Source organism: Psittacula echo (assembly GCF_963264785.1).
Source record: "Psittacula echo genome assembly, chromosome: 1".
Taxonomy (NCBI): domain Eukaryota; kingdom Metazoa; phylum Chordata; class Aves; order Psittaciformes; family Psittacidae; genus Psittacula; species Psittacula echo.
The window spans coordinates 80160791-80184197 of NC_137735.1; the positions used below are offsets into that span (position 1 = coordinate 80160791).

Below are 23407 nucleotides of genomic sequence, written 5' to 3' on the forward strand. Positions count from 1 at the left end.
TGTTCTTTTCAGCGTTACTTTCTTTGCATGTTTCAGTGGGGTACTTGTTTTGAGAAGGACAGTTCCCTGCGGTACGTGAATGATGCCAGCAGAGCGTCCAGAGTGTTGGTGATACGGTACGTTTTCATTTAATATCACATTGTATTATAATCATGTCTATTTTCACAAAGTACATTTTCCTTAAAAAAGCAAAAGATGCAGTGATGCTAATTCGGAGGGGTGGGGGGACGAGAAAGATGGGAAAATGATACCGGTCACTTGCACCTTGAAGGTGCTCCACAGCACTTCGCTTTCCTGTGCTGCTGGGGGGAGCTGCCTTCTCTGGGAGTCCCAGAAGCTGGCTCTCGTTTCCCCAGTGAGGCCAAAGCCCCTGTGAGTGTGCCCGTGCCAGGCGGAGGGGCCCCTGCTGCTGTGGAGCCGTCCCCAGCACCTCTGGGCAGGTGGCAGCCTGCTGCAGGCAGCATCGGAGACCCGGAGGAGCCCGGCTGGGAAGGGAGAGGGGCTGCAGCCCCCTCAGGAGCAGCACGGGACTGTGCCAAACCCCAGACACCCAGGATACCCCATCCCTGGCACTGTTCCCCGCCTCACCTTCAGCGTTCAGCAGCTTGCGGCCTCTGCGCATGCCTATCAGGAAGAGGCTATTGGCCCGGGTGGACTTCCCCAGCCCAGACTTATCTGGGGACCGAGGGAGCAGGGGAAACCAGGGGTGGCAGTGCCAGCCCGAGGTGGCATCACCCGACTTGGCCAAATGAGCCAATAGGTTGCAGAAGCCACAAACACGCACCTAATGATGGCGGGGATGGGAGAAGAAGGGGGACACAGCCATGACTGTGGGGACAGATCAGGTGCACCGTCAGGGGAAGGATCCCCTGAACTATTTCAGGTGACTGAAAGGAAAAGGTCATGCAAGGGCAGGAGCTCTGGCATGTGCAGCCTGCGGCTGCCCCATCCTGCCTGCGCCTTGCCCCCCCAGCTTCCCCACCTGCCCTCTCCCAGCCATGCAGAGGATGCCGCTGCCATCCCTGAGCTTGGGGAGCACCCTAGGTGTTTCCTTCAGCCTATCCACCTCTGCTCAAGAGCGTAAAGACCCCTCTGGTTGCCGTTGCCAAGGCACTTCTCTGTCCTTGACCTTCTGTAAACTGAGTGCTGCAGCACCATGGGGAGCATCTGCAGTCAGAGGGGACGCCTAGTGATGGGTCAAGCAAAGGGTGCTGGAAAGTGGCACCTGCGCCCTGGCCCAGGAATCAAACACAGGAAGACAGATGTGAACATAGTCTGTTTATTTTAAGTGGGGGACATAAAAACAGGGGGTGGGGGATGTAGCAGGGGGGGTGGAAATTGTATATTGACAGTAAAAAAATACGCTAAAATGATAGTAAAATTATGGTAAAAATACTAGTTTACTAGTGTTAACAACAGAACAGCAGTATAACAACCAAAAGCTACAATAAACCAACAAAACAAGTACAGTATAAGAACAAAACAACAGCAGTATAACAAGAATATTACAACAGCCGTAGGCCAAACACAGAACAATAAAAATCTTCAATGAACATCATAGACGCCGACGTTTTGCCTCTGGTGGCCTAAAAGGCCACTTGGCATCTCTGCGGTCCTCCTCCTTTGGGAAGTAAAAAAACCAAAGAGAACAGGTTTAGTCCCACCCATGTGCATCGCAATTTAGAAGGAAGCAGGTGCTGTAACAGCTCAAATATCAAAACAAAGTGTGATTTCCTTAAAGAAGGTTTCAATATTTGTGGGGTTTTGGCTAATTTAGACTGCAGCCAGCACACACAATTACAGGGCTCAGGGAGTAAAAGACCCAGCAGCGAAGGCCTCCTGGGGGTGGTGAGGACCCCACGGGCAGGGGGGAGCAGCTCTCGGGTGACTCCTGGCTCCAGCAGCCTCTGCCGCGCTCCCACTGCACAGCACCAGGGGAGACAGCACCGCAGGTCCTGGGAGCTGGTAAGTCCCAAACAGGTGGGGATGAGCCACAAATGAAAAGCAATGGGGATTTGGGGAGGGGGAGGACCCCAGTCTGCTTGGGACTCCCCCAGTGGCTCCAGAGCACCCCAACATGGGCAAGGGGATAAGAAGGGAGGGGAGAGACTGCCAGGGCTGGAGCAAAAGTTTACACCTTAGGAAACGTGGCAAAAGAAAGCCAGGACGGAAAGGCTGCACAGACGCACAGAGGTTCATCAGCCCCGGCTGGGGAGCTCTTCCAGTAGGAAGAGTTCCCCCTGTCCCACCCCAGGCGCTGCCACCCAGCACGGCTTCTTGCTGGCAGCAGAAACGGGGCCTGGCCCCATCACTCTGGTCCCGCCTCGGGGCTGCTCTGGACTGCAGCCCGCACAGGTGGGGGCCAGCAGCACTGGCCATTACTTATTGCAGAAATGATGGATCCGTGCCTTGTGCCGCTTGCAGGCTCTGTCCTTGGATCTTGCCCGGCTGGAAGAGGTGGACGAACCTGGAAGCACAACTGTTGCTCAGGTCTCTGCAGCCGCACTCTGAGCTGGCACCGGGGCTACCCCCATCCCTATCCCGGGGGGAATGGAAGGTTTTGCATCCCTGGAGGCCAGTAGCTACCACCCGAGCCGGCCCTTCCGCCATCCCCTAGCCCAAGGGGACACCACCACCCATCAGCTCCTCAAGCCTGAAGCACCAACTGCGTCCATACCAGAGGAAGCGGGGTCTCGTCCGAGGCCTGATGGGCGCTGGCCCCAGAAGGGCGCAGGAGTCCCTGGAAAGCAGCACACCACTGTGAGCCAGGGTCGGCAAAGGAGGAAGAGCCTGGCTTTTAGGGAGTTGGCAGCACCCGCAGGAGCCGATGCATCCAGCGCATCCAGAGCGGGCAAGGAGCAGCATTTCAGATTGCCCTCCACCCCCCAGGGCTGGGGACTGGGGCAGCGAGTGACGGAGGCACCTTCCCTTCCTTCGCAGGGCAAGGCTCTGCACAGCCCCAGCACCAGCCCCTCAGGGCTGCTGAGCCCAGGCAGCTCAGCCAGGTGCGGCAGGAAAGCTGCTGCCTAAATCAAGCCCTGCCCTTCACCCCCGCAGAAGCCCTGTCCACCCCGACTCACCTGGCAAGACGGGCGCACTCCTGCTTCTGGACTGGGTGGTGTCAGGAAAGCCGGTGGTGGTGGAAGCCGCTTGCCCAGAAACGACTGATGCTGTGGTCGTGGATGCTGCCTGTGTGTGGCTGGTGCCTGAGCAGCCCTGGGTGATGGCTGCTGGCAGGGAGCAAGAAATCAGGACCCGCAACTTGCCGCACGGGACTACCCCTTAGCAGAGCCTCCCAGCTTGAACAGCTCGCAGCTCCGGCCCTGGGCAACCTCGCCCATCAACCACCCTGGGGACTGCGGGACACGAGGACTCCGTCCCGAGTCTTCACAAGTCTCGAAGAGCATCAGACCCGAGGACCAGGCAGCACTGGCCCAGGAGCTTCCTCGGCCTGCGCTACACCCTGCCAGCCCAGGCCGTGGCTTTCTCCTCCTTGCCGTGCCCTTCGCATTCCCAGTCTGCCCTTACCAGCCTTAGGTCCCAAGAGCTGTCGGTAGCGCTGCCACGCTGCCTCCCTCTCCTCGCTTAGGGTCATCTCTGTGGTGGGGTACCCAGGAATAAGCTCAGGGAACTGCCAAGAGAGAGCAGTAGCTTAGTTCCTTCTCACGGCACCCAGCAGAGCCGCTCTGAAGGAGGTGTGCAAGCAGGCGCGTGCCAGAGCCGTGAAGCCGTGGTTCTGCCACAGCCACGGCGGAGCTCCGGTCCCCCTTCATTTTGGCACCGGCTTGGCGCTGAGGCCACGGCAGCCTTGCCCAGGCCAGTACCTGCTCCAGCAGCGGGCAGCAGTCACGCACAGCCACCACACGCTGGGGCAGGGGAGAGCATCAGTTCCCACTCGGCCAAGGATGAGGCCTCCTGCCCCAAGGCAGGCAGGTCAGCCTGCTCCCAGCCCTGCAGGGATTGCACTGAGCACATTCTATCCCCAGAGGAGGGCAAAAGAGGCTTGCGAGACAGCGACGTACCAGCACCAGTGGGTGGGTCTCGCCAGGCACCAGCAGGCAGATGCTCCTCCTGCGTGGCCTTCCTTTCCCCAGCGCAGGTGGTGGGCTCGGGGACTGCCGCCGCTTCTCCTCGGGCCTCTTGACAGCTACAGGAGGAGACAAGTCAGGAGCAGCTCCCAGCAGAGGTGTTTGGCCTGCACCAAGGGGGTTGTCCCTTCTCACTCCTCTCCGGATGCCCGTCCTGGAGGGCAGAGCCAGGGACACGGCCTTCAGCCACAGACAAGGCTGCGATGCCCTGGGGCAGCAGCTGGCCACAAGAGATCCGTGGGGAAGCTCTCACAAGAGCCTGCTGGGGCTCCACGGGCCGGCGGCCCCTTCCCACCTCCACAGACGCTCCTTGCACGCTGCCCACCCGAACCACAAACCACACAAACTGCCACACGGGCCCACATCTCGCACTGTGCCACGGGACCCTCTCCGCGATGGGCACACGGGGTTTCCTCTCCCTTTCGGCTGAGGAAGTGTTGCCATGAGTTCCGCCTGGAATGTGAGCAGGCCCAAGCCAGAGGCCCATCCAAGCCCGGCACAGAGCTGGGCCCCACCTACACTCACCTTCCTCGGTCTGCACGGCCTTGTTGGCTCTTCCTGGAGCACGGTCTTCCGGTCGCAACAATTCCCATTCCCTGTGCAAGTGGGAGAGAGCCAGTTAGGGTCAGCCCCAGGCTGGGACAGGACATGCCAGTGCCACAGGGCAACGCCACCGCTGCAGCAGTCTGAGCCCTTCGAGCTCCAACCCGGCCTGCGGGCAGGGCAGGGATGGTGCAGGTCAGCGCTGCCGCCAGCGCCGCAGGGGCACAAGGCAGCAGGGATGCTGATGGACACAACAAGGGAGCTTCCCCACCACTGGGTGACCCAGCAGCCATGTCTCACAGGCCTGGAATGTCCCAGCTCCCGTGGAGAGCAGGCCTTGGGCACCGGCTCAGCTGGGAAAGCGACTGCTCTCTTCCTGGCCGGCACTGACAAGCAGGCACCGGCTGGATGAGCAGTACGTTACCTTCCTGTCCAAAGTGGCACCTCGCAGCAGGATCCTGGGCCAGACTGCGGGGACTCCCTCACGCACATCCTCTTCTATTGGCATGTGGAAAGAGACCAGGAGTAACTCATTTGGTTCAGGGGAGCACAGCCTCCCTTCCTCCTGCTCATCACAGAGTAAATCCCATCTCCCAGGTGCTGGCTACTGAGCCCACAGCCTCTCTTGCTTCAACACTGCTCAACTGACCTCTGCAACGTCTGTGGAGGGCAAAGTCTGAGCACCTCAACCTGAATCCGCTCTGGGAGCAAGCAGCCTCCAGGCTCTTTACTGGCCGAGGCAATGGGGAGGGAGGGAGGACGCTGCTGGCCCAGCCAGAGTAAACCCTTCCCTACTGACCCACCCGGGATAAAACCTTTCACTGCACAGCTGCAGAGCTCCATCAGCCACGACTACGTCCCACTCGCACATCTGCAAGCCCAGCCCAAGACGTGAGCAGTGTTTTACTACAGCTCAGCAGCTGCTGAGGAGACCTGTGTCAAAGTGGGAACACAGGGCTCCCACACGCGCTGCTGCCTCCAGCTGAAAAGGTGCCAGCACAGCAAAGAGATTTTCTCTCATCATCTGTCCCAGCGTACCGGTGGGGGAACGGTCTCAGGGCTCCGGTCCTGCGGCAGCGGGTCCTGCTGGCGCACGGACTGCGGCGGGGCTCTGCTGGCAGACAACAGTTGGAGCCGCTGTTAGTGGCAGGAAGATCCGATCCCATCCTCCCCCCAAGCTCACCCGAGTCAGCAGCGGCGGGACGGGTGCCCTCAGCATGGACAGCGCCTGCAGTCACGCCACTGTAGAGGTCGTTTTGCCGTACGGGTGACATAAGACAGGAGGGATGCGGGCTGGCAGGATCTCATCACACCCCAGGACCCCCTGTGCCCAACAGCCATCCCTGCAGCACCACGCAGGCCAGCACCAAGGGAAGTGATATAGGCCTGGCACCTCCATCACAGTGCAATCCACATCTGCACCCAACCGTGCCCTCTGACGCCTGCATCCCTGACAGCCTATGTCCCTGTGCCAGCTGTCTCCGTATCCCACCCAACCTTGCCCTCTGCCACCCTCATCCCTGACAACCTGCTTTTCCCTGCCACCTGTGCCTGTATTCCACCCGTGTCCCTCTGCCACCCTCATCCCTGACAACCTGTGTCCCTGTGCCACCCATGTCCCTGAGAAGGAGTGTCCTACTGCCACCCGTGTTCTTATCCCACCTGTTTACCAGGGCCACCCGTGTCCTTATCCCACCCACATCCTACTCCCGCGCTCACCCGAGGCAGTTGCCGCGGGTCGGGGTGCTCAGACCTCGGCCGATCACAGTGGCCGGTCCGCCGTTACTGGCCCTTTTCCTCGTCAGGCGCCAAGCAACCTGGTCCCGAGTGGCTGGGAAGCGGGCGATCAGCCTGCGCCTGGGCCTGTACGAGGGCAGCCGCAGTCGGGGAGGGCGCTGGGGGAGCAGGAATCGCGCTGGAGAGCGCCGGGCCGGAGGGCGCCTGGCGGGCGGGCGGGACCGCAGCGCACAGCAGGCACCCCCCGCACTCAGCGCCGCTGCCAGCAGCAATCCCTGCAGCAGGCAGGCGACCGCCACCGACAGCGCCACTGCCAGCGCCGACGGCCAGCAACAAGGGCAGCGCCACGGGCCCGGCAGCGCCATCGCTCTCGATCGCTCTGCAGCAACGGCCACCGGCCCGGAGCGCGCTGCGGGAGCCGCGCGGCGTTACCTCGGCAGCCGCCGCCTTCTAGAGCTCGCGGCCCTGCTCCACCGGCCCCGCCGTTCCACCCGCCTCCTACTGACAGCCCTGTGCCCCCCGCGCCCCTGACAGCCAGCGTCCCTGTGCCACCCCTGTCCTTATCCCACCCTCGCCTCTGTGCCTGCAGCTTCCAGAGCCCTGCTGTGTCCTGCCAGGCAGGCGCCATGGCAGGGACGATGCCACGGACCACACAGAACACGGTTCCCCTGAGCATCTCCCATGCCATGGCCCTGCTGAGGGGACCCTGCAGCCCAGCTGAGCAGGCCAGGGCTGTCTGCACGGCATCACCTCGCCAGAGAGGGAGAGGGCTGGTGGGGCAGCCAAAGCCACCCTCAAAGTGCAACTGCTCAAAGGAGAGGCAAAGTGGAGGAAAACTAGTGAAATAAGAAGAAGAAACAGTAATAATAATAATAACTGTTGTTCAACCACGCAGCTGTGTTTGAACAAGGGAAGCAAGTACCCACAAGCAGAGGGTGCTGGAAAGCTGCACCCTGTGGCCTGGCCCAGGAATCAAACACAGGGAAGACAGATGTGAACACAGGCTGGTTATTTTAGGTGGAGGACATAAAAACAGGGGATGGGGGTGAGGTGGAGGAGAGTGGGAATTGCATATTGACAGTAAAAGAGTAGTAAAATGATAGTAAAATTAGGGTCAAAACACTGGTTTACTATTGTTATAACAACAAAACAACAGCGTAACAACAAAAATACTACAATAAAACAACAGAGTAACAACATAAATACTACAATAAAACAACGAAACAACTACCGTGTAAGAAAATAACAACTACGGGATAACAAGAATATTAGAACTAGTGCAGAAGAAACACAGAACAATCAAAATCTTCAACAAATATCATAGCTGCTGATGTTTTGCTGTTGGTGGTGCAAAAGGCCACTTGGCCTCAGCATCCCGGCAAGCAAGGTAGTACAACATTCACACCCAACTGCCTTCACGAGAAGCATTCACAGTCACATCCTACCTTCTGTCTTTAAACAAACTGGGATTCAGCCCTGTGCAGTGTTCCCAAGGGTGTTTCCACAGCTGTGTGCACCTCACCTGTTAGATGAATTGCATGTCTCCTGGAGGCACGGTGACACAGTGCCCTGGACAAGCTGAGCCCTGTAAAGAAGCAGCGGTACACACATTCCCACAGCTCCAGTAACAAAGGCCATGGCAGTCAGATCCAGTGAGGACCAGACAAAACTCCAGCTGAGAGGCAAAGAAGGAAATGAGAGATACTAGAAATAGCAGGGTGTGACGAATAGGGCAGCCTACCTCATTTAGACTTCTTATAATCAAAATGCACTCCCTTTGAAGATATGAACTTTGATGAGGCTTTATCTATGAACAGGGAAATCCTAATTAGTGTGAAGACTACGACCCACTGATTTCATGTTAAATCCCAGTCCTGTTACCTGCAGATTTCATTGCCAGCTTTTGCTAAAACAATTGCTGTGAAATTTTGGATAGGAGAACTACGACAGCTGAGAGTGGGCAAGAATGTAGCAAATTAGTAGATAATGGAAGTGTTCTGTTTAAAAAGAAGAGGCCATCTGCCAGCCACAGGTTAGCTGCTCAGAACACACACGCAACTACTTTATAAACCAGGTTCGAGTCCTACAGGCCCTGAGCTTATTCATCAGAGGCACAGCAGGCTCACAAACACTATAGAAAGACTGCCTCAACCATGCTGATCCAACCTTCCTCAGGCACTAAGAATGGCAGAGAGAGTCACACTGCGAATGGTGCTCTTTTCCCAATCTAGTTTACCCTAACGTGTTAAAGCAAGAGGGAAAGGCAAACTTAGTAGAAAATAAAGCTGGATTGCAACAGGAGCACACTCCCATCCTAACTCTGCCTCCTTCCCCCTCAAAAGAGGAGAATAACAGACACAAAGAAGTTTTTGATCTCCTGTGTAGCATTCCTGTAAAAGTGTTTATGGTGTTTCAAGCAACTTGTACACAACATGCGACACAAAGGAGCTGAGTGGGATGTGATGACCATATTCCCCAAAAGGGAATGGTCATTCTTCAGGGGAGGGGACCCTGGCTGCTAAAATCACTTACTTCTTGGCAAGTGAGATGACATCGTGACACCAAGTAGTCCTGGCAGTTCTGTGTACTCCTGGCTTCTCAGCTGCTGCTTGTATTGTGCCAGAGATGCTCAGTGCTCTGTGTGCTGCTGTCCTTCCCTGGGTCCTGTGAGAGACCAGCAGAAGCAGAAGAACCAGAGCTAGACCTCCCAGGCAAGGAGTTATCTGTAGACACAAGCAAGGCTGGTTACAGAAAGGGTACCCGTGGAGTGAAAAGCCTACAGAACTTCAAATTCAGCATTAGAATTACGGACTGGAGAATGGCAGCTATGCTCAGAAATGAATGTAACTTGCGGTTTGTAGGTCATTTTTGTAAAGAAGAGTGGCTTTGGTGATGTATGGTGACTTCAGAGGAAAAAAGACCTCCCTCTGCATCATAAAGATACACGACCGCTCCCTCTGATTCTGGAGTAAAACATGTGAAGAAAGAAAAGTGAACAGTAATATTCCAGCTACAAATGCAAGAATCAATCATGCAGCCATCAGCGTTACCTGCGTAACTTCAGACTGTTATTCCAGCAAACATTCTTCCCCCCTCATCGTGTACATGCTAGTTAATTTTATAGAGAACTTGGGAGGATCTGACAGAGTACTTCCAAAGCACTTGGTGTTCTCTGCGGAGAAACATCACGATGACGTGACAAGAACAGAAGATACCTTCACATTTCTCTATTTCAGGAGGTCTTGATGCATCCAAGTGCCTCCTCAGGTAAGAAGCACATCAGCGCCTGCCCTGGCTGCTGTACAGTTTAACCTGTGCCTCTTCCATTCTGCAAGAACTAGGCTAAAATCTTTCCTTTGTCCTGCAGGAACAAGGGAAAACACCAAACTCGTGACCAAGTCCTCTAAAACACCAAGTTCATGACCAGTCAGGCAGTAGAAGGTCTTTCCACTGTTCACCTTTGACATGACGAGCATAAGTAATCCCAACCCCAGGGATGGTTCTGATTTTACAATGAATGGCTCAGCCGCCCGAGTGACAGTGAGGAACTCACCCTGAAGGCCCACTGCCAGTCACGACAGACCTGCCATGCCAGCTGCCAGGACATAGCCAAGACCACTGTAAGCAACAAAAAGGAGTAATCAGTAGGCACCAAGGAATTCTTGCTGCCCAAAATGACATCTTGCCAGCTAAGGAGAGCACAGAGAACCCAGATCAGACAACCCATAAAGCAGTTTATTATTGGCTCTTTTCTGTCCTAGCCACATGAATAAAACCCTGCAGGAATTCCTTTAGCTTTAATCTGCTTTCTGGGCTCAGACTTGGCTGCCTGCTCTAATAAAGAGTATGTGTCCAAGGCACAGAAAAACCCTTCTCCTCTTCATCAGACACTGTCAATTCAACTGAAAGAGGAGAGGGAAGGGCCAGTTCTTCCTTGGGACGATTTAATGGGGGGGGTTCTTGACAAATTTGTCAAGTAAGCAAATATCCAAAAGCTTTTGCCTTCCAAAAGCCAGAAATAAATTACCTACCCCCAGGCACATATTTCTTTCAGAGTTGATTCAATCGTTTATTCCAAGCCCACACGTTTTCGGAGTTCAGATTCTCTCTAAAAAATGCTGAGGGGAAAAAAAAGCTCATTTTTCTTCAAGGTAACTACAGAAATAAGCCTAACCAGCTCTATTTCAACATGCTAAGCAAGGGACAAATCCTTTTGCAAGAGCCAATCCAGACATACATCAAAATAGATCTGATCAAGGCTCAGGGCATATTGAATGCCTGGTGTGGTCAGACAGAATTTCAAAAGGCAGGTCAGTTACTAGCAAGAAAACCAACCTTCGCACTGGAAGGAAGAGGTAGAAGACAGACAGCATCGTGGTCCTTTTTCATTCGCAGGAGCCGATGCATCCAGTGCATCCAGAGGGGCCAACGAACGGCATTTCAGATTCCCCTCCACCCCCCCCCAGGGCTGGGGACTGGGGCAGCGAGTGACGGAGGCACCTTTCCCTTGGTGATGACCAGGGTTGGTTTTCTTTTAGTGTCCTGAAAGTGCAGAGAAATTCAATTCAGAAAATCTTTAGAACTGTGCATATTTAGGCATAAATTGTGCAAATAGCCAAACTATCCTGTATTAAACCCGTCTCTCCTAACAGGTCAATCTCCCCAAAACACAGAGAAAGAGATAGTCATTACTTTGCTTGCAAAACTGACTAGTGAAGGCTAACAATCTGATATGGATGTAATGCTGAAGAGATAAACAATAAAGCAGTGAAAAGCACACAAGCGAAACAGCCTACAAGGCAAGACAAAACTGGATGCTGAGAAGACAGACACTGAGTAAAGGGCTCCCCATTGAGAGAAACTGGCTCTCCCCATCACTTTGAGGTGGGTTTCTCAGCTTATATCTGTGCTGCATACAGACAGGCTCTCAGGTGGTGAGATTTTCATGACAAGGGTAAAGTGACTACTTATAAAAGGACAAGTAAAACTTTCTTCTAAAATATAAACGAGATGAAATTAGGTCTTGTAGAAAGATGTTAGCAAAGAGTTGAACAACCTCCAAAGCAGTTCAGCTCTGCAATAGCTTTACAGACCTCAGAATTAAATCTCTATGAATTTTGATACCCAAATTTCTGTGACTGAGTTTTTAATAGAACACAGGTTACCTTTGGATAATTTATTAAAGGAAACAGACATTGAAATGTATGTGAAATATCTAAAAGTTAGACAACCAACCTACAGCTAGTGTCACTGTGATGGATGGGGTAGGTATCCATGGGAACATTCTCCATTGAAACGGCTGTCAACAAGAGAGACTTCCTGTGCTTTAGGCTGCAGCGACTTCCAACTTCCTCAGACACTGGCAGCAAAGCTAAAAAGCCAAAGAGAGTCAACGTAAGTTTTGCAGAGAGGCAACGCTGAAGGTAAGCAACATTCCACCCACTACCAACTCCTCCTGTGTGCATTGCAGTGCGGAGTGGTTATGTCCCAGTGGTCGTCTTTGTTCTGATTCAAAGCAGGCCATTTAAAAAGAATGCTAATCCCCATCCAGTCACAATTACCTGACTTAAATACCTGCCCTCACAGGGTCACAGTTTCTGTTTGTAGATCACTAGGAACTGGCACACTGTAAGGCACACACTGCAAGGCTTAAATCAAGAAACCTTCAGCCTCCCTGAAGCGTTTCCATTGCTGCACAGCCGCTGCCCTGTGGGCAAAGCCTTCAGCCCCCCAAACGCTGTCTCTGATGCACCCCAGCCTGGCCCAGCCCCTCGTCCACCCCCAGTTACAAGTGTCCTTCACGCTGGTACAATTTTATCAACCTAAACCCGTAAGAATTCCCACAAGAATCCATTCATTTTCAGTCAGCACAAACTGAGAACAACGCTGGTTTGTCTGCTTTTACCTGCCAGGTAAGCCACGCTCTGGGTGTTCACCTCAAACTTGTCACAGTTCCTGTGCTTGTTAACCAGAGCTAGTAGTGTGTGTAAAACCCTCACAGTTCTTGCTACAGTGGTAGCAGAAGGGTGCCTGTACCCTAAGAAATGGGGTTAAAAACCGAATACTGTATTTAATGTTCAATGCATATTTACGAAGCATTACTGTGTTCATCAGCATGTTCTCAGGACACTTCACACGAAGGGTAAGGAAGCACAACTCTAACAGGAGATGCAAGATGTGTTCTTACCCTTCAGGAGGCGTCCCACTACTGCAAAGTTGAAGTTGGAGTTGAAATTCAACCCAACAAAATGGTCCATCTGCTTGCAGTGCCACTCGAGGGGCCTCCTGATCTCCACGAACACCTCTTCCGGGCTCTGACCAGGAAAAAGAAGACCCAAGAGCTGCTCATGATAGCTCAAGGTGTTCTTTTGACAAGTGACAGAGTAATTTTAAGAGCTTACACTGAAATACCAAACACACCTTTGAACACAACACACCTGTACATTTCTGTTCCGGTTCAGAACGCAGTTACGTACATCGCAGTTTTACTCTTGGTAGTACCCAAGTGGAACAATTCCTAATGCAAATTGCAATTTCAGTTGCTTACCCAGTGTCCAGGAGGACAAGAGTTGTGTTTTTTTCCGTTATCAACAGATGTAAGTGCTCACACAAACCCAGTGTCAGTCAGAGCTGGTCGCTAACAGCTCACCTTGCCGTTGAATATTCGAAGGCTGTCCAGGGTGTGCAGATTCTGCTCAAGCAGGTCTGTACCTGCTGAGTACAGGTTTACTTCATCCAGCTGCAGCACTGCCATGGCTACCCAGAAGAGGGCCTTGTGCATCGGCGAGTCCTGAAGGGAAAGAGAGAAAGCCACGATTTTCAAGTCAAGAAATCCATCACTGAACATTAAATTCCTTAATCACATTCATTAATTTCATAGGCAGAGCCTGTTAAAAAAGGACAACCAATGTAATGCTTGTGAGGTGGGCTGATGCCAACCTGATGAAGTTTAACCATGCCAAGCGCAAGGGGTCCTACACCTGGGTCGGAGCAATCCCAGGCACAGCTACAGGTTGGGCAGAGAAGAGATTCAGAGCAGCCCTGCGCAGAAGGACTTGGGGGTGTTGGTCGATGAGAAAATGAACATGAGCCAGCTTCAGTGTGCGCTCGCAGCCCAGAAAGCCAACCGCATCCCGAGCTGCATCAAAAGTTGCGTGACCAGCAGGTCGAAGGAAGTGATCCTGCCCCTCTACTCCGCTCTCCTGAGACCTCACTTGGAGTATTGTGTGCAGTTCTGGTGTCCTCAACATAAAAAGGACATGGAACTGTTGGAACAAGTCCAGAGGAGGGCCACGAGGATGATCAGGGGAGTGGAGCACCTCTCGTATGAAGACAGGCTGAGAAAGTTGGGGCTGTTCAGCCTGGAGAAGAGAAGGCTGCGTGGAGACCTCATAGCAGCCTTTCGGTATCTGAAGGGGGCCTACAAGGATGCTGGGGATGGACTATGCGTCAGGGACTGTAGCGACAGGACAAGGGGGAATGGGTTCAAACTTAAACAGGGGAAGTTTAGACTGGATATAAGGAAGAAGCTCTTTACTGTTAGGGTGGTGAGGCACTGGAATGGGTTGCCCAGGGAGGTTGTGAATGGTCCATCCTTGGCGGAGTTCAAGGCCAGGCTGGATGAGGCCTTGGGCGGCATGCTTTAGTGGGAAGTGTTCCTGCCCATGGCAGGGGGGTTGGAACTAGATGATCTTAAGGTCCTTTCCAACCCTAACTATTCTATGATTCTATAATTCTAACTTTGAAGGGAAAGCAGACACTAAGTTCACGGCTATTATACATGTGGAACAATCACAGCTTAAGGAGCATCTGCTACCTTCGAACGAGCCCTAAGGTTTTCAGGTTTTTCCCATTCAGCTTTTGAATAGAGGCCAGAGACGACTTTTTGCTTTAAAGCTACAGTATTTGTCATTATGGCTTTTAATAACCCTGCCTTTCACCGAGATGAGGTATCTGTTTCTAGGGAAATGGTAGGACATTGCTAGTAGTCAATCCACCGAGCAAGGCCTCTTTCCACCAGAGTTCTGTTTACGGACACCACCTAAAGGGAGGTGAAAAGAAAGAAAACAAAAAGTAGAAAGGTGAACAAACCACTAGAGAAAAAACGATCAGCAAGTTCCTAATCAACAACAGGAAGCCTGCATCGGCATCAATTCCAACAAAAGAGGTACGTCAACGCACGCACCTCATTGCCCGTCAGGTTCCACAGCTGTATCAGTGGCAGTCCTGTTGCACTGTCATAATTTGTGACCTGGAAACACAGAAAAACCAGAGTGGGCAGCAGTTCTGCTGTGAGCCGTGAAGGATGCAATGCCAGCATCATTCGCTCCCTATCAGACACCCCTTCCTATGTGTAGGCTGGAGGAAATGCAGCTCCTGCCACCAGGCAGCAGCTGGAACACCCTGTGGGCAAGTTCACTTTCATCACTCAAATCCATACCCTGGCTTTCTGCCCACATCACTCACAAGAGGGAATACTCATCCCTCCCCAGCCACACAGCCCTGAGCGGGAACTGATGCTACACCAGGAAGTTCTCATCAAGACCCTGCTCAGCAGCCAGACTTCCAGGCTCTGGCTTTGTTGTCTGTCTTCACACACACAGGATGGGGGGTGCACAGAGTCACAGCAGTAGTACCATCAGCAACAAGACTTTTCCCAACAGCTCCACGTACCTGCGCCTCAAGGACTGCGCCTCTGGTCATCTCGCCAACAGCTGCGTCAGCTTCAGGGGAGAAGCGATCCTCATCTTGGGGAAGAGCAGGAGAAAACAAATGACAGTCACAGGCTTCAAAGGCCAGAAGGGACTATTAAGCTCACCTTGCCTGACCTCCTACATCCATTAGGCCAGCAAATCCTCACCCACTGTTGCTGAAACCAGTCTATTAAGCTGGAGATCACACAAGCATTATGCCTGCTGGGTTGCTGAAAGGAAGAATGAAGTGCTTTCTAAAGCCACTAGCTAAGTTAATAGGAATTTAAGTGGCTGATGAATTAGGAGGCTTTAAAGATAGAAAAGTGCGTATCTGCAGTACCTTTCAGCGGTCATTAGTATTTTGATCCTTAATAAACTAAGCTCAAGGGCCTCAGGGCTTCACTGACCCTGAAGACACTACTGACCCGCCTGATCCCCAGCTCCCACAGAAACCCCTTCCGTACAAGGCAGCTTCTTAGGCCCCCAGGCATCAGGCATATCTACCACCATGACACTCTGCCAGGGCTTGAACGGTAGCATTTTGAACACAGAACTATACACGTCAGTCACCTTAGTAGGAAAGTATCAGATATTGGTTTAACACATTAAAACTAAGTTCGCATTTACAGCTACTTTATGACAGAAGGTATCACAGGATCACAGTATGTTAGAGATTGGAAGGGACCTCAAAAGATCATCTAGTCCAATCCCCCTGCCAGAGCAGGAACACCTAGATAAGGTTACATAGGAATGTGTCCAGGCGGGTTTTGAATGTCTCCAGAGAAGGAGACTCCACAACCTCCCTGGGCAGCCTGTTCCAGTGTTCTGTCACCCTCACTGAGAAGAAGTTTCTTCTCAAGTTTAAGTGGAACCTCTTGTGTTCCAGTTTATACCCATTACCCCTTGTCCTATCATTGTTTGCCACTGAGAAGAGCCTGGCTCCATCCTCATGACACTCCCCCTTTATATATTTATATACACTAATAAGGTCCCCCCGCAGTCTCCTCTTCTCCAAACTATAGAGACCCAGCTCCCTCAGCCTTTCCTCATAAGGGAGGTGCTCCACTCCCTTAATCATCTTAGTTGCCCTGTGCTGGACTCTCTCCAGCAGGTCCCTGTCTTTCTTGAACTGAGGGGCCCAGAACTGGACACAATATTCCAGATGCGGTCTCAACAGGGCAGAGTAGAGGGGAAGGAGGACCTCTCTCGACCTACTGACCACCCCCCTTCTAATACACCCCAGGATGCCATTGGCCTTCTTGGCCACAAAGGCACAGTGTTGGCTCATGGTCATCCTGCCATCCACTAGGACCCCCAGGTCCCTCTCCCCTACACTACTCTCTAACAGGTCGTTCCCCAACCTATACTGGAACCTGGGGTTGTTCCTGCCCAGATGCAGGACTCTACACTTTCCCTTGTTATATTTCATCAAGTTTCTCCCTGCCCAACTCTCCAGCCTGTCCAGGTCCCACTGGATGGCAGCACAGCCTTCTGGCGTGTCAGCCACTCCTCCCAGCTTAGTGTCATCAGCAAACTTGCTGACAGTACACTCAATTCCCTCATCTAAATCATTGATGAATATATTAAATAATACTGGTCCCAGTACTGACCCTTGAGGCACTCCACTAGATACAGGCCTCCAACTAGACTCCGCCCCATAGACTACAACTCTCTGGCTTCTGTCCTTCAGCCAGTTTGCAGTCCACCTCACTACCTGATCATCCAGGCCACGCTTCCTCAATTTAGCTATGAGGATGCTGTGGGGGACTGTGTCAAATGCTTTGCTGAAGTCAAGGTAGACCACGTCCACCGCTCTGCCATCATCCATCCACAATGTTATTTCCTCATAAAAGGCTATGAGGTTGGTCAAGCATGACTTCCCCTTGGTAAAGCCATGTTGACTGCCCCTCATAGCCCTCTTATCCTTGACATGCCTTAAGATGGCATCAAGGATAAGGTGTTCCATCACTTTCCCAGGGATGGAGGTGAGGCTGACCGGTCTATAGTTACCCGGGTCCTCCTTCTTGCCCTTTTTGAAGACTGGAGTGACATTTGCTTTCCTCCAGTCCTCAGGCACCTCTCCCGTTTCCCAAGACCTGGTAAAGATGATGGAGAGTGGTCTAGCAATGACTTCCGCCAGTTCCCTCAGCACCCGTGGGTGCATCTCATCTGGACCCATGGATTTATGGATGTCCAGATTGCTCAACTGGTCCCTAACCCATTCCTCGTCGACTAAGGCCAACTGCTCCAGTGACCTGACTTCATCTGAGGTCTCAGGAGTACAGGGCTCTTCAGGACTGCCTCCGGCAGAGTAGACTGAGACAAAGAAGGCATTCAATAACTCTGCCATCTCTGTATCTTCTGTCACCAGGGCACCCATCCCGTTCACCAGTGGGCCAACCTTGCCTCTGGTGTTAGTTTTATCAGCTATGTATTTGAAAAAGCTCTTTCTGCTGTCCTTGACCCCTCTTGCCAGATTTAATTCTAAGGAGGCCTTAGCCATCCTAGCTGCCTTCCTACATCCTCTAGCAGCAGCGTTATATTCCTCCTGAGTGGCCAGCCCCTCCTTCCATGACCTATAAACTCTCCTCTTCCACTTGAGCATACCCAGCAGTTCCTTATTTAGCCACGCAGGTCTCCTGGCCCTCTTCCTTGACTTCCTACGTGTCGGGATGCTCTGCTCTTGAGCTTGGAATAAGCAATTCTTGAATGTCAACCAACTATCTTGGGCCCCTTTACCTTCAAGCAGCCTTGCCCATGGGATTTCCCCTAGCAATTGCTTGAAAAGGCCAAAGTTTGCCCTGCTAAAGTCCAGGGTTGCAATTCTACTTGCTATTGTACTGGTCCTACCACACAAGATCCTGAATTCCACCATCTCGTGGTCGCTGCAACCAAGGCAGCCCTCAACCTTTACTGCTTCGACCAGACCCTCCTTGTTAGTGAGGATGAGATCCAGCAGCGCTCCTCTCCTGGTTGGCTCATCCACCATTTGCATGAGGAAGTTATCATCCATGCACTGGAGGAACCTCCTGGACTGTGGCTGGGTTGCTGTGTAGTCCTTCCAGCAAACATCAGGGAAATTAAAATCCCCCACGACGACCACGGCCTGTGACTGTGAGGCCGCTCTCAGCTGCCTGTAGAAGGCCTCGTCAACTTCCTCACCCTGATCTGGTGGCCTGTAACAGACACCCACAACAGTATCGCCCCTGCCAGCCTGCCCCTTAATTCTCACCCACAGACTCTCAACTCGCTCGTCCCCTGTCCCTGGACAGAACTCAGTACATTGCAGCTGCTCTCACACATAAAGAGCAATCCCACCACCCCGCCTGGCTGGCCTGTCTTTCCTGAAAAGGACATAGCCCTCCATGAGTATATTCCAGTCATGTGAGCTGTCCCACCACGTCTCTGTAATTGCCACCAGATCATAATCTCCTGACTTAACACAGGTCTCCAACTCCTCCTGCTTATTTCCCATGCTGCACGCATTGGTGTATAGGCATTTCAAGGAGGGAGCTGAGCTCACCAATTTCACCCTAGGATTATAGGAGGCCTCCCAGTCTTCATCAATTCTAGAGTGCTGCCCCACTGGGGTGGCAGAGTGGTTACAGCTACTTCACTTAATACACTGCCAGCCCTGCCAACTTGCTCTTTAGGAGAGTAATTCACCCTCTCCTCCAAGCCGGAAAAAGCCTGGACATTTATCATCTTTCCCCTGGAGTCTGACAGGTTCTGCCATGCTAGCACATTTAGAAGAATAAAATTCATTTTTTCCAGTCCTTGCTCTAGTCACACCAGAGCTGTGCTTGCAATAAGAGAGGGAAGGTTCAGGCACGATCGTTGCTTGCCCACCGCTGGCACCCACTGACACTGCAGTGGGACCACCAATAGTACTTGTCAGGAGCTCCATTACCTGCAAGAGGCACCACATTGTCCAGGAAAACTTCTGCTCCTTGGAAAGGCAACAATAAAAAGTCAGACCTTAAAGAAAAGAGAATCCATCAGAATAAGAACAGGGCTTTAAGTCACTCCTGTATTCTTTAAGGTGACATTGATTAATCAATTGCTGTAAGAGGGATTTAGTGTAACATTGATGACAGTCAAAAACAACCTCCCAGCAATCTAAGCAGCAGCAGCAACCCATTGTCTGATGAGCACGCCACGTTGGACTGGGCTCCAAGCAAAAGCCACCTCCACCATGGAGGCTTGACTGCTTTCCTCCCACCTCTGGGCACAAGCAAGTATTTAATGGGCTTGTGTAAGAAAACCCTCATCCAATACAGCTCTCCCAGACAGTGGGGCTGGAGCATAGAGAATCCCAATCTTATTCCTAGCTCAGCAACTAACTACACCTTGGGGCCTCCCAAAGGCATCCTTTTGCTCAGCTGCCATGCTGAAGTGACAGAAGTCACAATTTCCTCTTCCTTCCCCTTCAATAAAGCCTTGTGAGAGCTTGCTCTGCTGCCAGGGAACCCACCCCTGCTGCTGAGGCAAACCTTTCTACCAATTCCCACTTCAGCTGTGGAAAAACCCGGAAGGAATTCAAACAATACAGATGCCTCTGAAGAAGATTCGAGCCAGATATGGCCTCAGGCCATGGAAGAGGAGCTAGAGACCTGATTGGTCTGACTGTGTCAGCCTTCACTTTGGCATATCCTCCATAGTCCACATATCTGAGTTCCACTTCACTGGTCTCTTCAAAGTAGCTGATAACTTGAGCCCGTAGCCATGCCCCATCCAGGCCTGGAGCTGCGCAGATAATACCGACTGCGGAACATAAGGGTACAGAGAAGAAAGCTCAGCGGATTTCCAGAAATCAGCACTTCAGGCATTAGTTATGACGAATAACTCCTTTCCATGTGATGCACCCTCCACTTTAGACCATGTACAGGCAGTGACACTAGGAAGATGCGGGAGTAGCTCCACACTTTGTCAGCAAAAATATACCAGGTGCCAGGTAGATAAGAAATAACCCAAGACTGACTTACGTCCTTCCAAATTTCAATGTGCAACTATGTGGCTGGAGAAGTATTCAGGGATGAATGGGGTGAGGAAGAACAGAGCTTAAAAAAAAGCCCAAATCAATGGAATAACCAACGAACTATCACACCTCATGCACTGGGAAACCTCCCAAGCCTAACTCAGGGCAGCAGGATTTCACATGACCCTCGAAGTTTCTTAAGTGAACAGTCAAGTTACTTGCCTTCTACTGGAGCTGGCAGGGTTGGAATTTCAGGTTGAGAGTAGCAGACGCACATCTGCTGCTCAAGGCTCCTCAGGACGTAGAAAGTGGGGTGAGTGTGCTGCTGCAGGAACATGTGCCCTGCATCAACTTGGTGCGCCACGACCACCGGCACAGTGACTCCATCCGGGAGGAAGAGCTGTCACGTGGAGGAAAGAAGCTCTCATTAGTGTTCACTGCAACTCGAAGCTTCATTCACAGCAACTCCCTGTTCCACCAGCACCTCCTGAGGCTTACAGCCACGGCACTGTAGTATTTCACTTCTAAAGACTGCTTTGGAGCAGGAGCAGAAGACTACCCATTGTTAACTGCATGCTGTTCTCAAGGAAATCAGACTTGGGCTGGGGCCCATCTTGTTCCCAAAAAGACTATCAGCACAGAGCAGCTGCAAGACTTATTTACCCAAGAGATCAGTGAGCAGAGTCAGGAATGATGGGTCAAGCCACGCTGCACTATCAACGCTGTGCAACTTGCCAGGACTCCCTGCCCATGGAGGTTTTAAACATCAAGGTAATCTTCACAGGGATTGTCCAAGATTTGTCACAGAGGCCTCATTTTCAAAGTCCTTTGCCCCGGCTGCTAGAGAGCCACTGTGCCGGGCAGCTTCCGAGCATTACCGTGCTTGGAATACATCCAAAATGCCTTTCATTTCCCAGCATAAATTCACTTCTCCAGAATAAAGCCTATCTTCACATCCAAGGAAACAGTTACGTGCACCGTTACTACAGGCACAATGGGAACAGTAGTGGAAGAACAGGTAGATAACCCTGATCTATTAACAGCTAAATCAGCTGGATAACAACCAGCCACACAAAATCACACTGGGTTTGAGGGCGCCTGTGAGCCAGCCACATGGATACAGCATCCTACAATGGCAGTGACCAGCAACAGCCTTCTGCCCCGACATCAGCATAGCCAGCAAGCTGGGACTCACCCAGGCAGTCATAAGGAGGGAATGAAGTGTCAGTGGTGCTGCTGGAAGTAGAGCGTGGACGTTGGCATCAAGCTCAAGGAGCTGTGTCTCGCCAGTCAGGCTCAGTACTTTTTCTACTTGATGCGGGAAACCTGGAAGACAAAGTCCCACAGAAGGTCTGTAGCACAGATTTGGTGAGGACAACCCCAGCCTTGCCACATGAACCAATATAGCTACCAGAAGCCTTCTGCACTACAGCAACAACTTCAGTTTTAGCAGATTGGCCATGTAACCTGGTAGGAGACCAACATGAGCTGATACACACCCCATAGCTCCTCCTGTAGGCCAGCTAACACTGGATCCTACAGAGAGATGAATTCAGAGAGCAAATGCAGACCCACCAGCACTTGAGGGCTAAATAGTCATTTCCTGGGGAAATTAAACATGAAGATTTATCTGCACATGTCCTGAAGCAGGAAGGTTACAGCACATAAAATGCTTGTTCACCGTGCGTGTGTAAGAGCATTTTCAAATCGCTTACCTTGTGGGCAGTCTCCATCTATTCCTGGTGCCTTGCTACACTCATTACATGGGTCTGGACCATCCTCTCGCAGTACTCCATTGCTGTATGGTACTTCATTGTCTTCAGGCAGCTTCAGAGTAGGCTGAGTCTCACTTGGGCTGGAGCTCTGCCCAGCACTTGTGTCTCGGGTTGCAGATAAACTACGTAACTCTGAATGCTGGCCCGATGCAACAGCCAGCACTGTGCTCTGCAGCGGGCCCTTCACACATGCCCCACCTTCACATGTGGATGTGCTGCACACAGAGCCCTCCCTAACCAAAGGCGCCTTTTCTGGAGAACCTTTGTGGTTTTCCACAGGAGTCCGACCACCTCCTTGGGACTCACTGCACACAGGGGTCTTCATCTGACAGTCTGTTGTGGCTCCCTCAATGGGGCTTTGTGTTAAACAGCTTGAACGTGTAACATCCTGATCCTGTTCCTCTGTCTGCGGGGATGTCAGGACCGCAGCATCATTCTTTCCAGCAGTGTTCGTATCAGCTACTGGAGCTTCCTCTGCAAGCGTCTGATCACTGGAAACAGCACTTGCCATCTCCAGAGGTGTCTCAGCTTGGCTAGCAGCAGCCTGGCAGAGCTGAGTGGACCCATCACCTGCAGGAGCGGGCAGCACTCCCTCACTGCGGACAGGCTTCTTCTGCCAACAGTCTTCTGTGTCTCCCTCTTCAGGGCTGGATGAACAGCCACGTGTTAAACAGCTTGAACGTCTCACATTCTGACCCTGTTCCTCTGCCTGCAGGGATGTTGGTACCACACCATCACTCCTAACATTCTCACTGCCTACTGGAGCTTCCTCTGCAAGCATCTGATCAGAGGAAACAACGCTTGCCATCTCCAGAGGTGTCTCAACTCGACTGGCAGCAGCCTGCCAGATCTCAGTGGACCCATCACTTGCAGCACCCCACAGCACTTCCTCAGTTGCTGCCAAAATGACCTCGGAAACAATCTGTATTGTCACTTGCTCAATTTTCTCAATGTCTTCCTTGCACAAACCCACTCCTCTAATCTTCTCTCTTCTCAATTCATCCCCTTTTGGCTGTGTGTCCTCCTCCTCCTGACACACAGGGACAGTACTGGCAATTGACCTGGACACGTCTTCTTCCCCTGCCTGCTCCGAACAGGCAGACTCCCAGGGCAGAGAAACACAAGCAGGGACACTCTTTTCGTCTTGAGATCCCGTTTCTTCTAGTTTTTCACTGTCGTTCTCAAGGGTGCTGGGCTGATTCGTTGTTACTGGCCAGTCTGGTGAGAGATCCAGCCTCTCATCAGGGTGACACATAACAGAGGGCATCGTCAACCCTGCTGTCAGCAGGGAGGTCGAGGTTTTGTTCTCTGTGTGTTCCCCTTCCAGCAAGGAGAGCTGTCTTTGAGGAACACATGGTTCTGTTCCTGGTGCGGAATCCTGCTCTGTCACTTCTTCCTGCTGCTCTGCAGCACCTACTGCTTCTTCATCTGGATAGGTTCCATGCTTTTTTCTATGGGAATAAATCCACCAGCACCCGAGAAGTGCCAGCACTCCAGGTACGGCATACGCGACGTAATTCCGGAAGCATAAAGGCATTTTAGAAAGTCTCAGCAGTTATAGCTAGAAGGAGAACCAGAAAACATGTTACAATA

The 23407-nt window shown here is 52.1% G+C and overlaps 1 protein-coding gene and 1 pseudogene across 2 annotated transcripts in view; both read right to left on the reverse strand.

The window, feature by feature from the left end:
* Positions 1-7617: 7617 nt before the first annotated feature.
* LOC308232925 (protein spinster homolog 3-like) overlaps positions 7618-23407 on the reverse strand; it is a 121162-nt pseudogene continuing 105372 nt past the window's right edge. The window contains exons 6-9 of the transcript in view: positions 9922-9986; positions 8901-9091; positions 7891-8043; positions 7618-7642 (exon numbers count right to left, since the gene is read on the reverse strand). The product of the transcript in view is annotated as a protein spinster homolog 3-like (transcript). The remainder of the gene's footprint in view (positions 7643-7890; positions 8044-8900; positions 9092-9921; positions 9987-23407) is intronic.
* Positions 14350-23081, reverse strand: LOC308227780 (uncharacterized protein; the record flags this gene model as incomplete). Its single annotated transcript, XM_080630617.1, has 8 exons — positions 14350-14409; positions 14554-14619; positions 15042-15115; positions 18972-19039; positions 19675-19825; positions 20262-20439; positions 21235-21365; positions 21755-23081. The coding sequence occupies 8 exons, from the start codon at positions 23079-23081 to the stop codon at positions 14350-14352; spliced, it is 2055 nt and encodes a 684-aa protein (XP_080486743.1).